We start from the raw sequence: 20,676 nt of genomic DNA on the forward strand, positions 1-20,676 counted from the left end.
AGTAATACGATGTAAGTAAGTCTATAAAGTAAAATTTAAAGCAGATGAAACCATTGAAAGACATAAAGCTAGACTTATTGCTAAGGGCTTCACTCAAAGAGAAGGTCTAGGCTATTACGAAACATTTTTACCTGTGGCCAAAATTGTCTCCATAAAAGTATTATTGGCTCTAACTACAATCAGAGGATGACACCTTCAATAGTTAGATGCCAACAACACTGTTTTACATGGAGATTTAAATAAGGAAGTGTACATGGAGCTTCCTCCTAGACATCTTAAAAAGAAAGAAGAAAAAGTATGTAGACTTCAAAAAAACTTGTATGGGCTTAAGCAAGTATCTAGATAGTGGTTTGCTAAATTTTCTGAGTTTATTACTCAATAAGGATTCAAGCAATCCAAGGCCGACTATAATTTATTTGTGAGGACCTATGGCGAAAGCTTTACCGTACTACTTGTATATGTTGATGATATTATTGTGGCAGGTAATGATAAATCTGTTATTAAAGAACTAAAAATACCATTAGATAACAAATTTAAAATTAAGGATTTAGGAAATTTAAAGTATTTCCTTGGCATTAAAATTGTTTGGTCAAAGAGAGGGGTTCATATATGCCAAATGAAATATGCCTTAGACCTTTTAAAGGATGCAGTAGTTCTAGGAAGCAAGACCTCATCGCTCCCCTTGGACCAGAATATTAAACTTTCAAATGATGAAAGAGAGCCAATACTAGATCCAACGATGTACAGGAGGTTAATTGAAAGATTGATGTACCTTACATTGATAAGACCTTATATGGCTTACTATGTTCAAGTTCTAAGCCAGTTTATGAGAGTCCTAAAGACTGTCACTTAAAGACTGCATACAAAGTCTTAAGGTATGTTAAGGGTACACCAGGCCAAAGTTTACTTTACTCAAATACATCTGAGCTAAAACTAAAAGCTTATACTGACAGTGACTAGACGGGATGCCCAGACACAAGAAAGTCTGTCACATGATATTGTGTTCTTCTAAGCAATTCATTGATATCTTAGAAATCTAAGAAACAACAAAGAATTTCTAGATGTTCAGCAAACGCAGAATATAGAGCCATGGTTAGTGTGCGTTATGAGCTAACTTGGATAAGATACTTGCTTGATGACCTTAAGGTGTGTAATTTAGGGGCAACAGACATATTGTGATAACAAGGCAGCCATACACATAGCTGTCAATCCTGTGTTTCATGAAAGAATCAAGCACATTGAGATAAATTGTCATTTAGTCAGGGATAAGGTAGAGGAAAGGAGTATAGTTACGAGACATGTGAACAGCAAACAACAACTAGTAGATATTTTCACTAAAGCTCTACCTAGTTGGCTTCTCAAGGAACATATAATCAAGATGGGATCAGAAAACATCTACTCTCTATTTTGAGCGGGGATGTTATCTGGCATGTATAAAACAGGCTGACCTAGCCCACATGACAAAAGACTAAATTGCACTGGTTCACTAAAGAGTGATCCGGTACATTCGAGCTCAGGTAAGCTCGAGGACAAGACAGGTATTTAAACTCGTCTTCTTCCCCAAGAAACCCTAATTTTCTCTCCACTTTGCTACTACCAATGAATACCGAAAGCTTTCAGTTTGCTTTATTTTCTTGCATTTTATTTCTAGCTGTTTGCAGGTAAATACATACACACACCGCACACCCACTCCTGCAAAGAACGTCTCTCTTGTTCACTCGCCTCCGCGTCTTCCACCTTCACCGAGCTTCTTTCTCTGTTCACTCGCCTTAGCGCCTTCTGCCTTCACCGAGTTTCTTTCTTTGTTCACTCGTTCCGCACCTTCCACCCTCACTGAGGATTACCTGCGCAATTCGGTATTTTCCTTCAACTTTACTTGTTATCTTTTATACAAAACGTTGATTTCTGGATAGCTTGATTGGTGAACTTCATTTTCTTTCATGATTCATTGTTGTTCATTGTCAACTTTAAATATACAAAAAATATAATTGATGGCTCCTATTTTAAGCAATTAAGATAATGGAAAAAAAAAAACATGAACTTGAAAATGGGATAATGACTTCAATTGCTTGTTGACCAAGTCTATCGTAACGACTAGTTCTTCACATTCTACTGCTGCAGATATTTTGGATTCACTCTTAACTTTGGGCGGAAACGTCATAGTATAATATTTTCTTAATTAAATGATACATATAAATTAATAATCACATAATTTACTAACAAATACACACCGGACACATAACTAATATTTAAATTCATAATCTTATAAAAATAATACAAGTACTAATCATCCAACAAAAGATTGTTATTTGGCAACCATCGTCCATAGCTTAGTGATTGTCATTTGGCACTATGAGTTGTTCATTGTCACCATCTACTGTCTCTCGTACTCTATCTTCTCTGACTGCCCGCAGATATTAAAGATTTAAATATTATTAAAGTTAAAAAATAATTAATTAATTGTTTTTTTTAATATTATTACATAAAATAATAATTTAAATTATTTTTAAAAAAAAAAAAACTTTTGGAATGCTAGAAACAATAATTAAATTCTACTAATCAAGATAGTCTCCATTTGGGGGATCTTTTTCATTTGTTATAGTATAGCAATATGATTTATATATAAGCATAACCATGGAGCTCTTGCAAGTATGTGGGGATATATATATATATATATATATATATATATATATTTGGACATGAAGATTATACGTATTTTTTGCCCAATCAATATGTAAATGATCAGTTATAATGAATGATCATGAATAACCAATATATTATACGTGGGTACTTGATAAATATATTATTGCATATATAATTAATTAATTAATTAATTAATCACATAGGGGGTAGCTTACCTAGGAACTAATATATATATATATATATATACACACACACAGAGATACATATATACCTTAATTTGTAATAATTATAAAGCATATAATTCCAAAGGAAGCAAAGGAATTCCTTGAAGATCATATCCAATTATGACTCATCAATTACACACAACATCTATTCATCACTACCTCTTTATATTGCTTTTCCATACTTTACTGCGGGTGCGAACATCATAATTGAACTCATGCTCATAATTCCCTACAAAAATAATTATATTTATTTATTATTATATGTGTGTGTGTATGTATATATATATATATATATATGTGTATGAGAAATTTCAATCTAAATCAGTCCAATACCCACATATAATATGTTCTCCTTAAATACCCATTGAAAATTATTGTAATTAAATGTGTATTACTATTATTGTAATCAACTTTGGTGCACTCCTAATTTGTGGAAAAATGGTTTAATCACTTGGTTTAAAGATATTATTTAAGCAAATGAAAACCTTGGTCGTTGATAATTAATTATAATTAAATGTGTTTAATTATTTTTAACTATTCTTAATAACTATTAATTAATTAAATTGAAATTCTTGCTTTAAACACAATGAAGTTGATTTTTTCCCCGCTCGTTTAATTGCAAATGATTGAACAAATATACATACATATATACATACACACACACACATATATATGAACAAATAGAATTATGGGTACAAATATTGGACTACCCATTAATGTATACAAATACATAATTAATTAAATTATATAAGTTTTTTCTAATTAAGTTAAATTATTAGTTTCAACTTTTTTAAGAAACAAAATGTTGGTGGGATCCATTCCTCTAATCGAAGAAATCATGCTTAATCATTAATTATCCAGTTGGGAATTGCTTTTGTCCCCCACAAGAAGAAATTCTATAATTGTTTCTGTAATTTTATTTTTTTTACTATATAGTAATACCATACAACTGTCACGGTAATTAATTTGAATCATCTACTATTTAAGAAGTTAATATATAATAAAATATTTATAAAAATTATAGTTATTATATAAGTAATGAATCTCATCTATAAAAATTGTATCTATCATTTAAGATGATAATAATTATCTTTTTTACTATATAGTAATGCCATGCAACTGTCAACTTTGTTTCGATAATTTAATTTGAACTATTTATTATTTAGAAAGTTAGATAAATAATAAATAATTATAAAGATTTTAGTTATTATATAAGTAATGAATCTCATTTATAATAAAAATTGTATCTATTATTCAGGATGACGATAAGTATCTGTCAGAATTCGTATTTATAATTTTTTTTTCGTAATTCGTCAATTTAAAAATTAACCCGTTGACTGAAAATTCGTATAAAAAAATTCACATAAATATATAATTTTCTTCTCTTCTCTTTTTATTTTAGTTGAGTTTCAATATTTTCCACTCAGATATCACTAGTATAAGAACTTAAAAGTCGAAACTAACAGTTTGTAAAATCTCAAGTTATTTATTACATGTAACTTTAAATTTTTATATGATAATCAATGGTTACTTTTTTTTTTATAAATATATATATAAAATTAAAATACCATTTATATAATCCAACCGGACTACATTTTATAACATGAATTTTGGTCTTTATATTTCATTGTCACATATATATATATATATATTCAATTTGTATAATGTTGTCACGTACATAATTGGACTCACCGTGCTTATAAAATTAAAATAATACCAACTAAAAATTCTTGTTTGTTATATTTGCAGCTCAATTAATTGATTGAAGAATAAAAATAATTAAATTAATTAAGAAATCAAAAGCAGTCAAAATTAATCATGGTGTACATGGAATCTCATGTCCAAATCATGGAGGGAGACAATGAACGTAAATCAATTCTATGTTTAGTACCCACGTAGATCCTTGGTTTGTATTGATTGGATTTCTACATGATATATATACATATATATATATACATATATTATTATATAATTAAGAACTAAATTAGATGAATAAAACCCATTTGTTTTTTTTTTATTTTAAAGTAAATTAAATTAAATTAGTTTGGGGGACAAGTATGGAAAAGGTATCTCAATTTTCTATTAAAATAAGATTATTATATACACTTAAAATTATATTGTATTATATGTTGTTATTATCACTCTCCATAACTTCACATGCACGTCCATGTTATCCACATATCGTATACCACATGTGCATGTTAGCATGCACATGGTTTTTTTTTTTATTTTTTTTAAAAGAAAAGAAATTATTTTAATTAGCCACCCCAATGATGCAACTTTATAATAATGACATAAAAAATATGTCTCTGCTACATTCTTCTTCTCCCCCCCCCCCCTCAATTATTTCAGATTTAGTTGTGACATAAACTTTTAGATGATCAAATGCCATGCATGTACGTTATACAAATATATTATTACACAATCTAATTATATATTTTGAGAATGAAAAAAAAAAAAATTGATACTCCTCGTTTTCCAAGTATAATGTTACAAAACAAAGTTTAATTTAACTTGTAAACCTCTCGTACATTCAACTTACATATTAATACATATATATATATATATATATACATATTCATACTCAATTTTAATTTTCTTTCCCTTTAAAGCCCATTTTCATATTCATCAACCCAATTCATTAACCACAACCCATCTTAAATCCATTCCGTAACCCAACCCATATTTCCATCCCGAAATCAAATATCATAAGCCTAAAATGACCCAATTTGGCCCAATCCAGGCCCAATATCCGGCCCATTACCCCTATTCGTAAACGACATCGTTTTGGTGGATTGTAGTTTAGAGAAAGAGAAGCTCGAGAGAGAGAGAGAGAGAGAAGACAGAAGAGGGGCACGCGGGTGAGCTGTCCTCGCCAAAAGAAGCAGAGTTTCAGAAGGACGGACAGCCATTTGCAGAGCTCGAATCGTACAAGACAGAGAACGATGGAGCACGCGAATGGCAAGAAACTGTTGCTCAAGGGACAACGGTGGGAATCTGATGTGCGGTTCTCCAGTAAAAGGAGACTTGGAGATAGCAAAAGGTGAAGATCTGGCGGCTTGCTTGGAGAACAGAGGCTATTTGAAAAAAAAGGAGAGGACCGGAGAGGCGGAAGATGAACTACAAGAGGCAACGGCAAAAAAAAAAAAAAAAAGGGACTAGAGGAGAGAGCTGCGGGAAAAGGTTCGGCTAGGGTTTTCAGAGGCTCAAATCGGATAAGGAGCTGAGATTTTCAAGGGGATAGGGTTGCGAGAGAACGAACAATCACCGGAGAGATTGTGATTAGCAGGATTGATTAAGTAGGTTTAGATTGTAAAATTAAAAATTAAATTTATTATTTTATATTTAAAAATTATACAGTGTATAGTTTGCAATTACTTAAAAATTAAATTTTATTTTTATATAATATGTAAGCTATAGTTATAATATATGTATATATATATATATATATGTGTGTGTGTGTGTGGATTACGCACGTCCGTTGTTTAAGATATTACAAAAATACGAGGGAAGTTAAACAAAAATCCTCTTATCTTGGAATTTTGAAAAGGAGAATCCAATTAATGAATGGATTAACATTAATCTCAATTTAAATCTCCATGATTTAATTGATGAAGCGTAAAAATTTAGACCATTAATTAATTTTTATTTAAAAAATTTTTTATATTTTTTTTTTTTAAAAAAAAAATTTAATTGGAAAAATAAATTTAATCCTTAAAAATATGTATTGTTGGAAATAACCGAAAGACCGGGACTACGGGAGAGAAAAGCAAGAGTCCCGCTCTTTCGCTCACTTGAGGTTCATGCCATTTTTAACAAACTCATATTTAAGTTACTCATTCTCTCTACTCCCATTCAGATATTTCGTTTTCAATTCTTCAACAAAATTGTTAATCATGCTCCGCTCTTTATCATCCTCATCTTTCTGCTGATTCATTCTGAATTTTGCTTGGCTTCAGCGGTGTGTTTCTGTAACTCTTAAGCAATAGACAATGGCGGACAGGGACCTTAGCTTGAATGAAATAAAGAAGGAGAATGTCGACTTGGTACAAGGAGAATCTCTTTATTTGATTGTGTAGATTTTGTATTACTCTGTTTGTTAATGGTGTTTGTGGATAAACAGGAGAGGATTCCGATTGAAGAAGTGTTTGAGTCGCTGAGATGCACGAGAGATGGCTTGACGAGTGAGGAAGGGCAGAAGAGAGTTGAGATTTTCGGTCCTAATAAGCTTGAAGAGAAAGAGGCAATCATTTCTGTTCATACTTTAAATGCACTTTTTCTTAAGAAGACACTATAAATTTAACATTTGAGAAACTTGAAACAGGAAAGCAAGTTTCTGAAATTCTTGGGGTTTATGTGGAATCCTCTATCATGGGTTATGGAGGTTGCTGCCATCATGGCCATTGCTTTGGCAAATGGAGGAGTAAATGATCTTTTTTATTTATTTCTCTGTCATGATGTATTTGCCATCAATGTCATTGATGGATCATCTCCTAATACTGTTGATGTTGATGTCAAGTAACGAATGCAGGGAAGGCCACCGGACTGGCAGGATTTTGTTGGTATAGTGGTGTTGCTGCTCATCAACTCAACTATAAGTTTCATAGAAGAAAATAATGCAGGGAATGCTGCAGCTGCACTTATGGCTGGTCTTGCTCCCAAAACCAAGGTATATTCGAATGATTACTTGGTTAAAACATCGAGAAACTATGACGGGATTTGTGTGTTCATGCGTGTTTCTATGTTAATTATGACTGAAGGTTCTAAGAGATGGAAGGTGGAGCGAGCAAGAAGCTGCAATATTGGTGCCAGGAGATATCATCAGCATCAAGTTGGGAGATATCATCCCTGCAGATGCTCGTCTCCTGGAGGGTGATCCCCTGAAGATTGATCAGTCTGCCCTCACGGGCGAGTCCTTGCCTGTAACAAAGCATCCTGGCAGTGAAGTTTTCTCTGGGTCTACTTGCAAGCAAGGTGAGCTTGAAGCTATTGTAATCGCCACTGGAGTGCACACCTTCTTTGGTAAAGCTGCTCACCTCGTTGACAGCACTAATCAAGAGGGGCACTTCCAAAAGGTAATGTTATTAAACTAACATGAAAAGTTTGCTGGATAGTCTTAAGTTGCTTGTTATCCAAGAAAAGGAATGAACCGTAAGGTGACTTGTCACATAATATGCACTTCTGATAGATATGGAGTTACTTGCCGAGGTGCTAGGATCAAAGCCCCCTTCTTCTTTCTTCCTAACATTATCAGGAGGAGTCGGTATTTCACTAACATTAGCATTAGAAGCTGCCTGCAAGTTTTGAAAATTTGTTCTCACTCTTTGCTAACTATTCTTTTTTATTCCTAATTATCATTATCAGGTGTTAACGGCCATAGGAAACTTCTGTATCTGCTCCATTGCATTAGGCATGGTCATAGAAATAGTGGTAATGTACCCAATCCAGCGCCGGAAATACAGAGATGGAATTGACAATCTTTTGGTGCTTCTTATTGGAGGAATACCAATTGCCATGCCAACAGTGTTGTCTGTGACAATGGCCATTGGGTCTCACAGGCTGTCAGAGCAAGGTGCCATTACCAAGAGGATGACAGCTATTGAAGAGATGGCCGGAATGGATGTCCTCTGCAGTGATAAAACTGGCACTCTTACCCTCAACAAGCTTACAGTTGACAGGAGCATGATTGAGGTTAGTCACAAACTCAATTACAAGTACAAATCAAAGTTGAACTACCGAGAGTGATAAGGTTTGAAGCACTCGACATGCATATCTCGACGGAAACTTGGAAAGAAGAAATTGCATTTTGATTGATATCTTAAGAGATCATCATTTGTGATGTTTATTAAAATATGACTAAGTTATTTTGTTTACTTTCAGGTATTCACAAAGAATGTTGACAAGGATTCTGTAATCTTGCTAGCCGCGAGAGCTTCTAGGGTTGAAAACCAGGACGCCATTGATGGTTGTATTGTTGGAATGCTAAGTGACCCTAAAGAGGTATAACGTGGTTAATTTGTGAATTCTTTTATGTTTTGTTTTTTCTTCATATTAAGACCTACGCAGCTTGGGTTAGGGTGAAGGGATAATATAATATCTATTTGGAATTGGCTAGAACCATATGTCACCTAGGTTTTAAGGGTGCCTTTTCTTTGTCCCTTAAGAGCTGGTTTACTAGTTATGCAGACAGCTAGGTTCTTTCTTCTGTCTCTGATCAAATAGTTAAACGAGTTTCCTTCTTTGTTTTTTTGGCACTTTCTGCTTTATTTTTTAACAGAAGGTTTCCCAGAAAAAAAAATAAAGAATTTGTGTGTTTAATTCTTTCAAGTGTATGGTTTTATTGTTTGTAAACTAGCCAGAGTAAGAATCTTGAAATTCGACTATTTTCCGAAGTAAGCTGGGAAACAGTTTAGGTTGCCACCTAAATTATATTTTCATTTATTTTTTAGCTCCAAAGATGGCATTTGCATTTCGTGCTGCATGATGTGCAGTAGAAAAATTCAAACTTGCCAATACGTTTTGAATGTGTTCGTCAGTGAGTGTATCTGTGTACTAATTTTGGTTTCTTAAGTGTCTGTGCCACTACTTCTACCGTCAAGCATTTTATTCGTATTGGCCTCGGTATTAAATTAACTCTGGTCAAAGTTTTACCTTGTTTCCTCTGCAGGCCAGAGCAGGTATCACAGAGGTGCACTTTTTCCCTTTCAATCCAGTGGACAAGCGTACAGCAATCACATATATTGACTCCGATGGCAGTTGGCATCGAGTCAGCAAAGGCGCACCAGAACAGGTTCTAGATAATACAAGATATTAATTCCATATATATAGATATATTTCCCCTTTCTTTCTCTGTAGTTTTGTTTTTGTTTTTTGGTTAATTTATACCTGAGATCTCTACCAGATTATTGAACTTTGCAACCTTGGGGAAGATGCCAAGAAGAAAGCTCACACCATTATCGATAAATTTGCTGATCGAGGACTTCGGGCTCTTGCTGTTGGCAGACAAGTGTGTTTGTATCATATAACTCCTGAAGTCTGATATTTAGTTGGTACATTATGACACTTTATCAAAATGATTAAAGTGGAACATTTACTACTGCAGACAGTGCCAGAAAAAAGCAAGGACAGCCCGGGAGGACCATGGCAATTTGTGGGTATCCTACCTCTCTTTGATCCTCCAAGGCATGATAGTGCTGAGACAATCCGACGTGCCCTTGATCTTGGTGTCAATGTTAAGATGATCACTGGTGATCAGCTAGCCATCGGTAAGGAGACTGGTCGCAGGCTTGGTATGGGAACCAATATGTACCCTTCATCGGTACTCCTTGGACAAACAAAAGATGACAATGTCGATGCTCTAAATGTTGATGAACTTATTGAGAAGGCTGACGGATTTGCTGGCGTCTTCCCTGGTAATTCGACCAAAACAGCTTTTCCTGATGATTATCATCTTACTGTATTTAGATAAAAGAAGAAGACTTTATTAGGAATGAAGTATTATAAAAATTTTGGTTTCAAAACAGAAATTTAAGTTCTGAAATTAAATAACTTTTATAAAAGAACTGCACATTTTTCCTCCATGATGCTAACTGATGGCATTCAGAGCACAAATATGAGATCGTGAAGAGGCTTCAAGATAGGAAGCATATCTGTGGCATGACTGGAGACGGAGTAAATGATGCACCAGCTCTCAAAAAAGCAGACATTGGAATTGCAGTTGCTGATGCAACAGATGCGGCTAGAAGTGCATCGGATATAGTCCTTACAGAACCAGGACTGAGTGTCATCGTGAGTGCTGTTTTAACAAGCAGAGCAATATTCCAGAGAATGAAGAACTACACAATTTATGCAGTTTCAATAACAATTCGAATTGTTCTGGGATTTTTGCTCCTTGCACTTATCTGGAAGTTTGATTTCTCACCTTTTATGGTTCTGATAATTGCCGTACTCAATGATGGAACTATCATGACCATTTCTAAAGACAGGGTGAAGCCGTCTCCTATCCCTGACTCATGGAAACTCAAGGAAATCTTTGCCACTGGCATTGTCCTTGGTGCCTACCTGGCTGTCATGACCGTTGTTTTCTTCTGGGCTGCTTTCAGTTCTGACTTCTTTACAGTAAGGAAATTTTATTTAAGCCAAGTAAAACAAGAATATTCTGTTTCTTGTCTGAGGTTTTCAATAAATGCCCAAATACGAGAATATTTTTCACAAACATTCATATATTTGTCAAAAGATGTAATGGAGACGTACATTTCCATTGCTTCAGTTGAACTTCTTATAAACACCAAGTTTTCACATAGTTAATTATAGTTTGGTAACTGCAGAAGAAATTTGGTGTAAGGTCTATCAAGGAGAATCCTCGCCAGCTTACGGGTGCTATCTATCTTCAAGTGAGTATAATCAGTCAAGCACTCATCTTTGTTACTCGCTCGCGTAGCTGGTCTTTCGTTGAACGCCCTGGGTTCTTGCTTGTGTTCGCCTTCTTTGTAGCACAACTGGTAAGTGGTATGTTCCAATGTTTAGGTTGCTTCTCTGTTACATATTGAAGAAGAATATTCTCATATGGATTTTGAACTTGTTTAAGGTGGCTACAATCATTGCTGTCTATGCACACTGGGGCTTTGCGAGAGTCGAAGGCATTGGATGGGGATGGGCTGGTGTTATCTGGCTCTACAGCATAATCACCTACCTCCCACTGGACATCCTCAAGTTTATTATCCGATATGCTTTGAGTGGCAAGGCCTGGGATAATCTACTCCAGAATAAGGTATCTAACTAATTAACCAATTTCTTTATAAAGAAAAAGGCGTCAAACATATCATCTGGAATAACAGTTCCTTCCTGCTTGATATTCAGACTGCCTTCACAACCAAGAAGGATTATGGAAGAGGGGAGAGGGAGGCACAGTGGGCTCTCGCTCAACGCACCTTGCACGGCCTCCAACCTCCAGAATCAGAACTCTTTAATGAGAAAAGTAACTACAGGGAGTTGTCTGAGATTGCTGAACAGGCCAAACGCCGTGCTGAAGTTGCCAGGTGAATTATAATCACTGCTAGCTAAAAATCAAATGTTTTAATTCCTTCCAGTAATATGTCCTGATCATCTGTTTGCTCCTATTTGGTTGTTACCAGGTTGAGGGAGCTTCACACTCTCAAAGGACATGTTGAATCAGTGGTGAAACTTAAGGGACTTGATATTGAGACCATCCAGCAACACTACACTGTCTGAAAGAGGTCAGCAACCAGTTTTGAGAGGCAGAACTGGGTTATGAGAAACTGAAACATATTCTAGTTTGCCTTCGCTTCCAGTATAATCTTCTTCTAGGAGAAAGCCAGGATAGGAATAAGATTATTTTTTCTTGGGACAGACTGCAAAGATGAGGAATAAGAAATTGTTTTAGATGAAAGCAAGGATCAGGAATAAGAGAAGTTCTTAAGTTGTTGAGGAAGTTTTTAGATTTGGAATGAGAGTATTCTATGGTACTATGAGGTTTTATTTGTTATATTTCATTCAATGGTGATTCCCATTTTTTGATGTCCAGCCCTTGTTCCTTTCAAACTAGAGAATGAAGGTGTATATATATATATATATATATAAGTAGCACTTCAGCTGATCTAGAAACCTAATTTTTTGAGGTTACATGTATTTGAGGGGGATGAATTTACCCTACCAAGTTCTTTTTTTTCTAATTTATATAAATACAATATAACACAAGATATGTTCCCAATAGCCATATGGACTTCGTAATGTATTTCAAGGTAATTTGGTTTTAATATCTAAAATAATTATAACACAAGATGCATAGTGAGTTAAATTTTTCCATTAATGGTTTGTTCCATTAATAATTCTTCTAGAAGGCATTGTATATAGTGATTATTTGATTTGTTTGTATTACAGGTTTATATAATTAATTATAAAAAAATTTTACTTAGGTAAAAAGGGTACAATTATATAAAACCTAAAATGCAAAATATGTCAATGTAAATTTTTGTAAAGATATGAATAATCTTTCTTGTTCTAACAACTATTGAAGAAAGAGATATAAATGGAATTTTTATATCTATTTGTTGCTGCAGTTATATCTATTATGTATGTGGTTGATTTGAAAAACTATTATATCGGATATGATTACAACGAACATATATCTGTTTAAAATTAATAATTTTACTTTTGTAATTTTTTGATTAATTTAGTCTTAATTAATAATATTTAAAAAAAAAGACAATTTTTATATCTATTTGTTGTTATAGTTGTATTTATTATCTCTGTGGTTGATTCGAAAAACTACTATATCAGATGTGATTACAACAAATATATATTTGTTTCAAACTAATGATTTTGCTTTTGTGACTTTTCAATTAATTTAGTTTTGATTAGCAATATCTAGAAAGATATATAGATGAGATTTTCATATCTATTTATTACTATAATTATATCTATTATCTATGTGGTTGATTCAAAAATTACTATATCCGGTATGATTATAAGGAACGTATGTGTTTAAAACTGATAGTTCTACTTTTATGACTTTTTGATTAATTTGATTTTGATTAGCAATATATATGATTGAAGTACTAAAGACGATATTTAATTGTTAAAATTGAAGTCTTTTTTAAATTTTTTTTAAAAAATATGACTTTATAAAATAATTAACGACTACTTTGCAAAATGCAAATAAACTTTATAAAAAAGATGAAAATATTTGTGACTTAATTAGGAACCGATCCTTTTTCTTTTTAAATTTTTTCCACATCTCAGACATAAGTTTACTATAAGTCATACATTCAGTTTTTTATCTACTTGTAATTATCTTATGCTTACATAATGACTTAAAAATTTCTGATATTAGTTTAAAAGTAATTTCATTACTTTCTGCTTGGTGCGAGGCTGGACATAACAATGGCAACAGCTACGACTCAGTTTGGAGTTGGGCGACCGAAGGTGGCTGTCGCGACAGCTAGGGTTTGCAGATGAGAAAAACTGGATGATGAATGGTTATATTAAGTTCGAATATATATATTTAAAGTCAAAAGCATTTTTTAAAAAGTAATAAATGTTATAGCCTAACATATCTCAAGACATTCGACTTACTCAAATACATCTAGAAACATGTGAATAAAGTCGAACTCTCTACCATGCAAGTTGAGACAGTGCGACAAATAATAACAGCCAAGGAGATTCACAATTCTATCCGCAGTAAAAGCATTAGCAACTGTTCCTAAAACCATAGGGAAAGAAAGAGGCTTAATATCATTATAAGCCAAAATATATTGTTTTCTGCTTAATAATGTTTACCCATGTAATGTATGCTAATAATAACCATAGCCAAAGAGTCTTCTCGATACCTATGGACCCGTCAAGGTAAGTATCATATTTCATAATTTGGGATAAGGGCTCGGCAAACACGAGCCCTCATGACAGACAAATACTAACAACATTTAAGGAGGTTCACAAACTGAGTAACTGATAGAAGGTTTTGCAACTGATCCTTAAACGATAGAAAATAGGCTTAAATATGGTTACAAGCCAAAATATATAACTGTCTGGTTTATAATGTCAAATGTACAGTATGCTAAAGAACGAGCTCTACTTGGTTAATATCTTCAGCTCATGCCTTGTTTAATTGGATATAACCCGCCCTCTGCAGGTACCATAATGCCCCTTCTGCTGCATGCTCTGCGGCTTCTTTCTTTCTGGAGTGAGGAGCACCAAAACACTCCAAAATTCTTGATTCATTCTCCATCTCAATCACAACCTTGAATGTGAACCTGTTCAACACGTGCAATTCTTAGACGAAAAATGGTTACTCCGAGCTTTCTTCAGAATTCAGAGTATTTCTTGACTTTGAATTAAATGATTAATTAGGTAAGAAATTATACTCATCTGATCTCAATCTCTCGTAATAGTTTAAAAAGTCAATACCTATTGAACTATTAGGGAAGTCTCATACTTAATTTATTACATATTTCACAAAATTTATGTAAAACTTGTACTTACAATCTGATGTGAGAAGGCCCTTCCTCTTTGCAGCATTTATACACAGGGCCTTTCCATTTCTTCGCAGCACAGACTTCATGCAGCTGGGATTTGGCTGATATCTGCCGCGGAGCATCTGTAAAGCATCACTTAATTCAACCACATTCAATTGGATAACAACGACATATTATCATCATTCAACAACAATTTGACTTTTTACTTTCAAAAATTATAATTCTTCCCGCACAAGCCATGAGTTGAACACAACCAACTCAACTAAAAGTTGGAAACAAAAAGATATATGACCGACTTAACCCAAAAAGCCATGCCAATAAAAGTTATCACTTAATAAACTATAAAAGTCTACTGAATAGTAATATGTATCATCATTCTTACATGTGACATAATCCAACTAAGAAAATTATAGAAAAGAGGTAAGATCAAAGGTTTATCTTCTACCGTTATCATCATGATTCGTTTATACGCTAAGATATTATCCATGTCTCAACTAATCATAGCTAACGGATTTAAATTACAATATGCCTCTCAATGGAAGCATCAAGAACAACCCTGGTTATATCTCCACTGCATTATCACAAATCTAGTAAAAAATATATGTAAACTAAGAATCCCAATTAAACGACAAGAAGATAAAATACATCATCATACTGGATTTGTCTAAAGTATGGTGTCATGAGATTTTATATTCCTTTTACTTCATTATATTGGATAATTCTCAGCTGATGTAAAATCACTTAAAATAAAACAAAAGATTCCCATTTTAATAGACCAAAGGATGGAAATGAACAGACTTATCTGGGTTTTTATTTAAGGATTTGACCATCTCATTGTTTCTGGATAAGTTAAGGATTCTCCAAAATAAAAAATAAAAAATAAATACATACATTTCACTAATTAGATGACACACAAACATTCAACATCTTACTGAAAATGCACAGGAACGCACAACTCGACTCGAATTCTACAAAAAGACGTACTAGCATCTTACTGAAAATACACAGCAACATAGAACTCGACTCAAATCCTACAACATACTAACATCTTACTGAAAACACACTAGAATACACAACTCGACTCAACAATCCTACAAAAACGCATACTAACATCTTACTAAAACCACACAGGAACGCATAACTCGACTCGAATCTCACAAAAAGGTATACTAACCATCCAGTCAAAGACTTTTTCGTGAGTTAAGGATTAATACAGAAAAAATTACAGTTAAAACATCCAGATTAATAATATAATAATATATATGCATCTATATACACACACACACACGCAATTGAGTACCTGCAAATGATTGAGGTTTATTGTTATGTTGTGACTTAAGGGGCGTTCTTCCTGTGATAGTCCCACAAGAAACAATCCAGATTAATAATACAATAATATATATACATCTATATACACACAGAGACACACGTACTTGAGTACCTGCAAATGAATGATGTTTATTGTTCTGTTGTGACTTAGGGGGTGTACTTCCTGCGATAGTCCCACAAGAAACAAGCATATATAAACAATGCTATTATAAACTCTATTATAAATCTCCCCTGTAAGTAATGAAGCAAAATACCCTTCAAAGGGAATTAGGAACAGTACAGATCAGTACCTTTGCGAACTGCATCCCCAGTGGTCTCGAGGTCTTCGCGCTTTCTTGAATAAAAAGAACCACCTGCAAAGCGCTTCTCACGCCTTGACTGAAAACATACAGAAGAAAAGAGCCTTACAAATGAATACCTTACAAATTCTGAATCATGCCTGACTGTTATTATTTAAAAGGAGAAAAGAAATTACCAGAGTTATGGGGTTGTTGATGGGAGATAGATTAATGGGGGGTAGGTCTTTGAGATCGATTTTCGGTTTTTTTGGGATAAAGGGTTTGGGTGGCGCCATCATCTTCATCTTATTCTCCATCTTCCTCCGTTTAAATCAAGACTCGAATTCAACCCACCAATACATGGTAGGTTTTACAAGCTATCCAGCCTTCAAATCCCATTTTACCATATTCATTCAACAGAAACGATCTTGTCAATGCATTAACAAAAAAAAAAAAGGATTTTTTCTAGAAATAAGAGAGAGAACAGATTCACTCAACGCAAAAGGGTAGGCAAAGAAATTGCATATGCAATTTTACATCTGTGGGTATGAAGTTTTGCGTTTTTGGTATGCATTTGTAATTCTCAAAACGTTTTTGGTATGAAGTTGATTACAGGGTGGTGATTACATGGTGTCGAGATTGCATATTCTCATTTTAGAAATATTTTGTTTAAAATATAATTTTTTGTAAATATATTAACTTATATATTACTAAAGAGCTTATAAGAACAAGAAGTTAAATACCTTCCAAACTCAAGAAATAATGCTTCTTATTATAAGTTTCCAAAGCTTTTCAAAGGGCTTCATCTTTGTACAAATTAGACAGGATTATGATTAAAAAAAAAGCATTTTCATTGAAAATTCAAAAGAAATTAAGAAAGAAAAAAGAAAACCAGATTATGATGATCTTTCAGCACTTTTAAAACAAAATTGAGTAATTAATTTTTTACATAACTTTTCCAAGTAAAAAGCTTATAAAAGATCAACATTAACCATAAAATTAAGACTTGAATCAAAATTAAAAATAATAAATACTAAAACAGTTATTTCTAAATGGGTTAGGAATCAAAATTTTAAATTGTTTGAATCAATAACCAGAAAATTTTAACTATTGATTTTTCAATTAGAACTGTTTTAATTTCCAAATCAAAATAAATTAATTATGCCATGGTATGAAAGGTTGCAAGGTTCTTAACATGTTGAAGAAATAGAAAGTTAGTGGAACATTAATTTTCTTTAGGTAAATTCTCCCATGATTAAGTTAGTGAAGGAAATTGAAGAAAGGATGAAGCAAAAGAACAATAGTTTCAAAAAAGTAAAAGAACAAAAGGATTATGTCTTGGAACTTCCAAGAGTATTTATAGAGCTTGATTGTGTGGAATAGATGGTAAATCATGAGTTATTTTATCAATCTAGATAACTTTTTATTAAGTGTAAAAAAATTTCGATATTTTAATAAAGTTAAAAATGTTAGTTTTATATTATAGTATTTTTGAATTAAAGAACGTAAGTTATTGATTTATTCTGTAGTAATATTACATAATAGAATAAAAAACTCAATACATATGAAATATAGACGTATTATAATATATTATGACACTAACTAAGTGCATGATTAGAAAAAGAAAAAGGAAAATTGACCCTAATGGAAAATAATTTTTTTTTGGGGTCAATTTCGTTAAAGAAGTTTAGAAAATTAGTTTCCAAAACTATTTCCTATTTTAATGTGGTTTCTTCCGTCTCTTAATTTGACCTAAATATCATTCTTGTGAGTAACTGTACATAAAGTATAGACTTTAATTTATTAGAATATAAGTTTTGATCATTCATTCAAACGTTTTCAAAAAACAATTTAAGAAACTCGATTGAAGTATTAAGAAATTTGTTTTTTAGACATGCTTCTCAAGCAAATATAATAAACTTGTTTTCTTTTTGGTTTAAGACTTCAATCAAGTAGAGGAAGAAATGAGGAGGAAATTTTGACCAAAACTAGAAAGTAATTAACTTTGTCTCAAATTTCTTTGGATTTGTGTTTAATACATAATTTATAAAACATGGTCTACATGTTTGAAATGTTTAGGTTTTAATAAATATTAAAATATGCTTAGATTTTGTAACACCCAATTATTTTTATTATTTTTTTATTTTATTTTTATTTTTCTATATAAATATAAATATGTATTAATTGAATTGAATTTAATTTGATTAAATAAAAATAATAGTAATAATAATAATAATAATGGTGAAAAAATAATTAAGGATTTAATTGACAATAATTTTGGAAAAAAGTGGTGAAAATTTGGATTCTATGGGTATTTTTGAAAGAAAAATCGAAAAATAGAGGTCAAAACGCAATTTAAAAAAGTTACGCCACGTCAACTGCCCGGTCAGCAGCCTCGACCAACCAGGACGTGCCAGGTGGCGGAGACGCTTACGCAGGAGGCCACGTAGGGGATCTGCGTGCGCGCGATCGAACGACTGAGATCCGTTTCCGTGCGCACGGACGGCTTAGATTAAAAATGCGTACGGACGGCCCAGATTGAATCGTAATGAACGGTGTAGATTTACTCCCTATTTAATCACGATTAGACGGTCCAGATTAAAAGCGATGGACGGCCTAGATCAAAAGCGGATGGGTATAAATAACCCCATCCGCACCCAAACCTTAACCCTAGCCACCAGAGCCCCTCGCCGGAGAATACAACCCAGCCGCTGGGGAGCCGGCCGCCGCCACCCGCTGCTGCACCGGAGCAATTTTCGACAGTCAAACGAGGTAAACATTCTACCCTTTGCTCAGAATTTGATTTCAAACCCACCCATGGCCAAATCGGAGTGAAAGAAACAGCCAATTGGCCGGAAAATGCTGCCGAAGCTCAACGGCGGCGGCGCCGCGGGATGTTTAAGTTTTTGCCTCCGATGAGGCCCTTTTCGATTCCTGTTCGATGTGATCTTTTCATCGTTGTGATCACCGTTTCCTCCTCTACAGGTTGACTGGAGAAAAACGACCAACCACAACGTGAACCGGAGGATCCGCCGCACCGGAGAGCCCCACCGTCGTTGAGTTTCAATTTTATGTGTTTTTTCGACCCACCGAGGGCCCTAAGTGTGTTTTCTTACAGGAACCGATGCAAGTTTGGCTGAATTCGATAAAAAACGGCCGAAAATAGCCAACACGAGGCGGATCGTCGCCGCGAGCGGCGGCACCGCCGCCGGAGCACGGCGAAGCCGCTGTGCCGGAATCTCGAAATTGGCCGAGTAGGCCTTGGGTCTGATTTTTGGGTTATTTGGGATATGTGTCAGTGCCGTAAGCGCGTTTCAGTTCCCTGAACAATTCAGGGAACCTAGGGACCGCCCGTAGGCGCAGTAACAATTTAGTTTGCGGCGTCGAATCAAGTAAGGACCCCTCACCCTATTTTCTATCATGGAATTAAAGTTCAAATAAATAAAAATACGATCCTTTGTACAAATTAAATGGATGCACTTGATTTATTACAAATTGCTAATGGAGCCCAAATCGGATATTGTTTTCTGTCGATTACTGTTAATTTATTGTACAGTCTAAAAGTATGATGATATCTGTTTTATATATTGTATGGTTTAAATGCATGTATTACCGTCTTGCTTGTCCACTATGTGATTTTGGAATTTAAGATATGATTGTATTACCAGGTGCATGTTTATTGTTTATGTGATTATGTTTAACTTGGTAACGGAGACTAAGGGAAAACAGATAAGGTGACAGCCTCACTAGATATCTTAGGAGATGGTGGACGAACCAGATTCATAAGGAACCCTACCGTAAACGTTGTCTCATATAGGACGGGGTATGGAGACTTGGTCATTTGGCTCTCATACCGGACGGGGTATGGGGACAGCTCGCTTCACCCTCATACCGGACGGGGTATTGAGGTTTAATATCTTGGCGCTCATACCGGACAAGGTATAGGAACGACCCTGAAATTAAGATTGTTAAGGGAAATAGTTCACGTGTAGCGGGGACACCCTTATGGATCCCCATGGATACTAGCAGGCTGGTGAAAATGAGAAACGGTGATAATCAGTTATTGTTAATGAATACGGATTCATGATACGTTTTATGTTACTGATTATACATGAAATTGTGATCTGTATGATGTTATTGTCTTTATAGGTTATTTTCACAGGTTTTCCAAGGGTAAGAAAAAGGGTAAATAGTTTTATTCCAAATAAA

The 20,676-nt window shown here is 33.9% G+C and overlaps 2 protein-coding genes across 5 annotated transcripts; one reads left to right on the top strand and one right to left on the bottom strand.

Annotated features, from left to right (window-relative positions):
• The first annotated feature begins 6,647 nt into the window (after positions 1–6,647).
• On the top strand, positions 6,648–12,668 carry HA9 (H[+]-ATPase 9). Of its 3 annotated transcripts, none has more exons than XM_088220977.1 (16): positions 6,648–6,666; positions 6,827–6,913; positions 6,991–7,110; positions 7,192–7,290; positions 7,399–7,536; positions 7,628–7,942; positions 8,232–8,558; positions 8,748–8,867; positions 9,535–9,657; positions 9,769–9,873; positions 9,970–10,279; positions 10,471–10,985; positions 11,195–11,368; positions 11,455–11,637; positions 11,727–11,905; positions 12,002–12,668. In XM_088220977.1, the coding sequence occupies exons 2-16, from the start codon at positions 6,860–6,862 to the stop codon at positions 12,096–12,098; spliced, it is 2,859 nt and encodes a 952-aa protein (XP_088077103.1). In that variant the 5' UTR covers positions 6,648–6,666; positions 6,827–6,859; the 3' UTR covers positions 12,099–12,668. The 3 variants fall into 3 exon arrangements, with proteins under 3 accessions (XP_088077103.1, XP_088077104.1, XP_088077106.1); XM_088220978.1 differs by lacking the exon at positions 6,648–6,666 and adding an exon at positions 6,680–6,698; XM_088220980.1 differs by lacking the exons at positions 6,648–6,666; positions 6,827–6,913; positions 6,991–7,110; ... (1 more) ...; positions 7,399–7,536; positions 7,628–7,942 and adding an exon at positions 7,960–8,130.
• Positions 12,669–14,220: 1,552 nt separating this feature from the next.
• LOC148266095 (RNAse THREE-like protein 1) lies at positions 14,221–17,014 on the bottom strand. 2 transcript variants are annotated; one of them, XM_088220981.1, is made up of 6 exons: positions 16,665–17,014; positions 16,480–16,567; positions 16,302–16,352; positions 16,161–16,211; positions 14,868–14,982; positions 14,221–14,638 (listed from the first exon to the last, which is right to left on the bottom strand). In XM_088220981.1, exons 1-6 carry the CDS (start codon positions 16,782–16,784, stop codon positions 14,479–14,481), a joined length of 585 nt encoding a protein of 194 aa, XP_088077107.1. In that variant the 5' UTR covers positions 16,785–17,014; the 3' UTR covers positions 14,221–14,478. The 2 variants fall into 2 exon arrangements, with proteins under 2 accessions (XP_088077107.1, XP_088077108.1); XM_088220982.1 differs by having other exon boundaries at positions 14,477–14,638; positions 16,294–16,352; positions 16,665–16,928.
• Between the last annotated feature and the right edge of the window lie 3,662 nt (positions 17,015–20,676).

This window comes from Carica papaya, chromosome 5 (genome assembly GCF_054855325.1).
Source record: "Carica papaya isolate Zhongbai chromosome 5, ASM5485532v1, whole genome shotgun sequence".
NCBI lineage: Eukaryota > Viridiplantae > Streptophyta > Magnoliopsida > Brassicales > Caricaceae > Carica > Carica papaya.

Excerpts from the sequence above, each read along its gene's own strand:
- HA9 (XM_088220977.1), top strand. The coding sequence starts at position 6,860 with ATGGCGGACAGGGACCTTAGCTTGAATGAAATAAAGAAGGAGAATGTC. Across the intron at positions 7,943-8,231 it reads AAGAGGGGCACTTCCAAAAG|GTGTTAACGGCCATAGGAAA; the intron begins GTAATGTTATTA and ends TATCATTATCAG. Across the intron at positions 9,658-9,768 it reads GCAAAGGCGCACCAGAACAG|ATTATTGAACTTTGCAACCT; the intron begins GTTCTAGATAAT and ends GATCTCTACCAG.
- LOC148266095 (XM_088220981.1), bottom strand. The coding sequence starts at position 16,784 with ATGGAGAATAAGATGAAGATGATGGCGCCACCCAAACCCTTTATCCCA. Across the intron at positions 16,353-16,479 it reads TGGGGATGCAGTTCGCAAAG|GAAGTACACCCCCTAAGTCA; the intron begins GTACTGATCTGT and ends GGACTATCGCAG. Across the intron at positions 14,983-16,160 it reads TAAACCTCAATCATTTGCAG|ATGCTCCGCGGCAGATATCA; the intron begins GTACTCAATTGC and ends GATGCTTTACAG.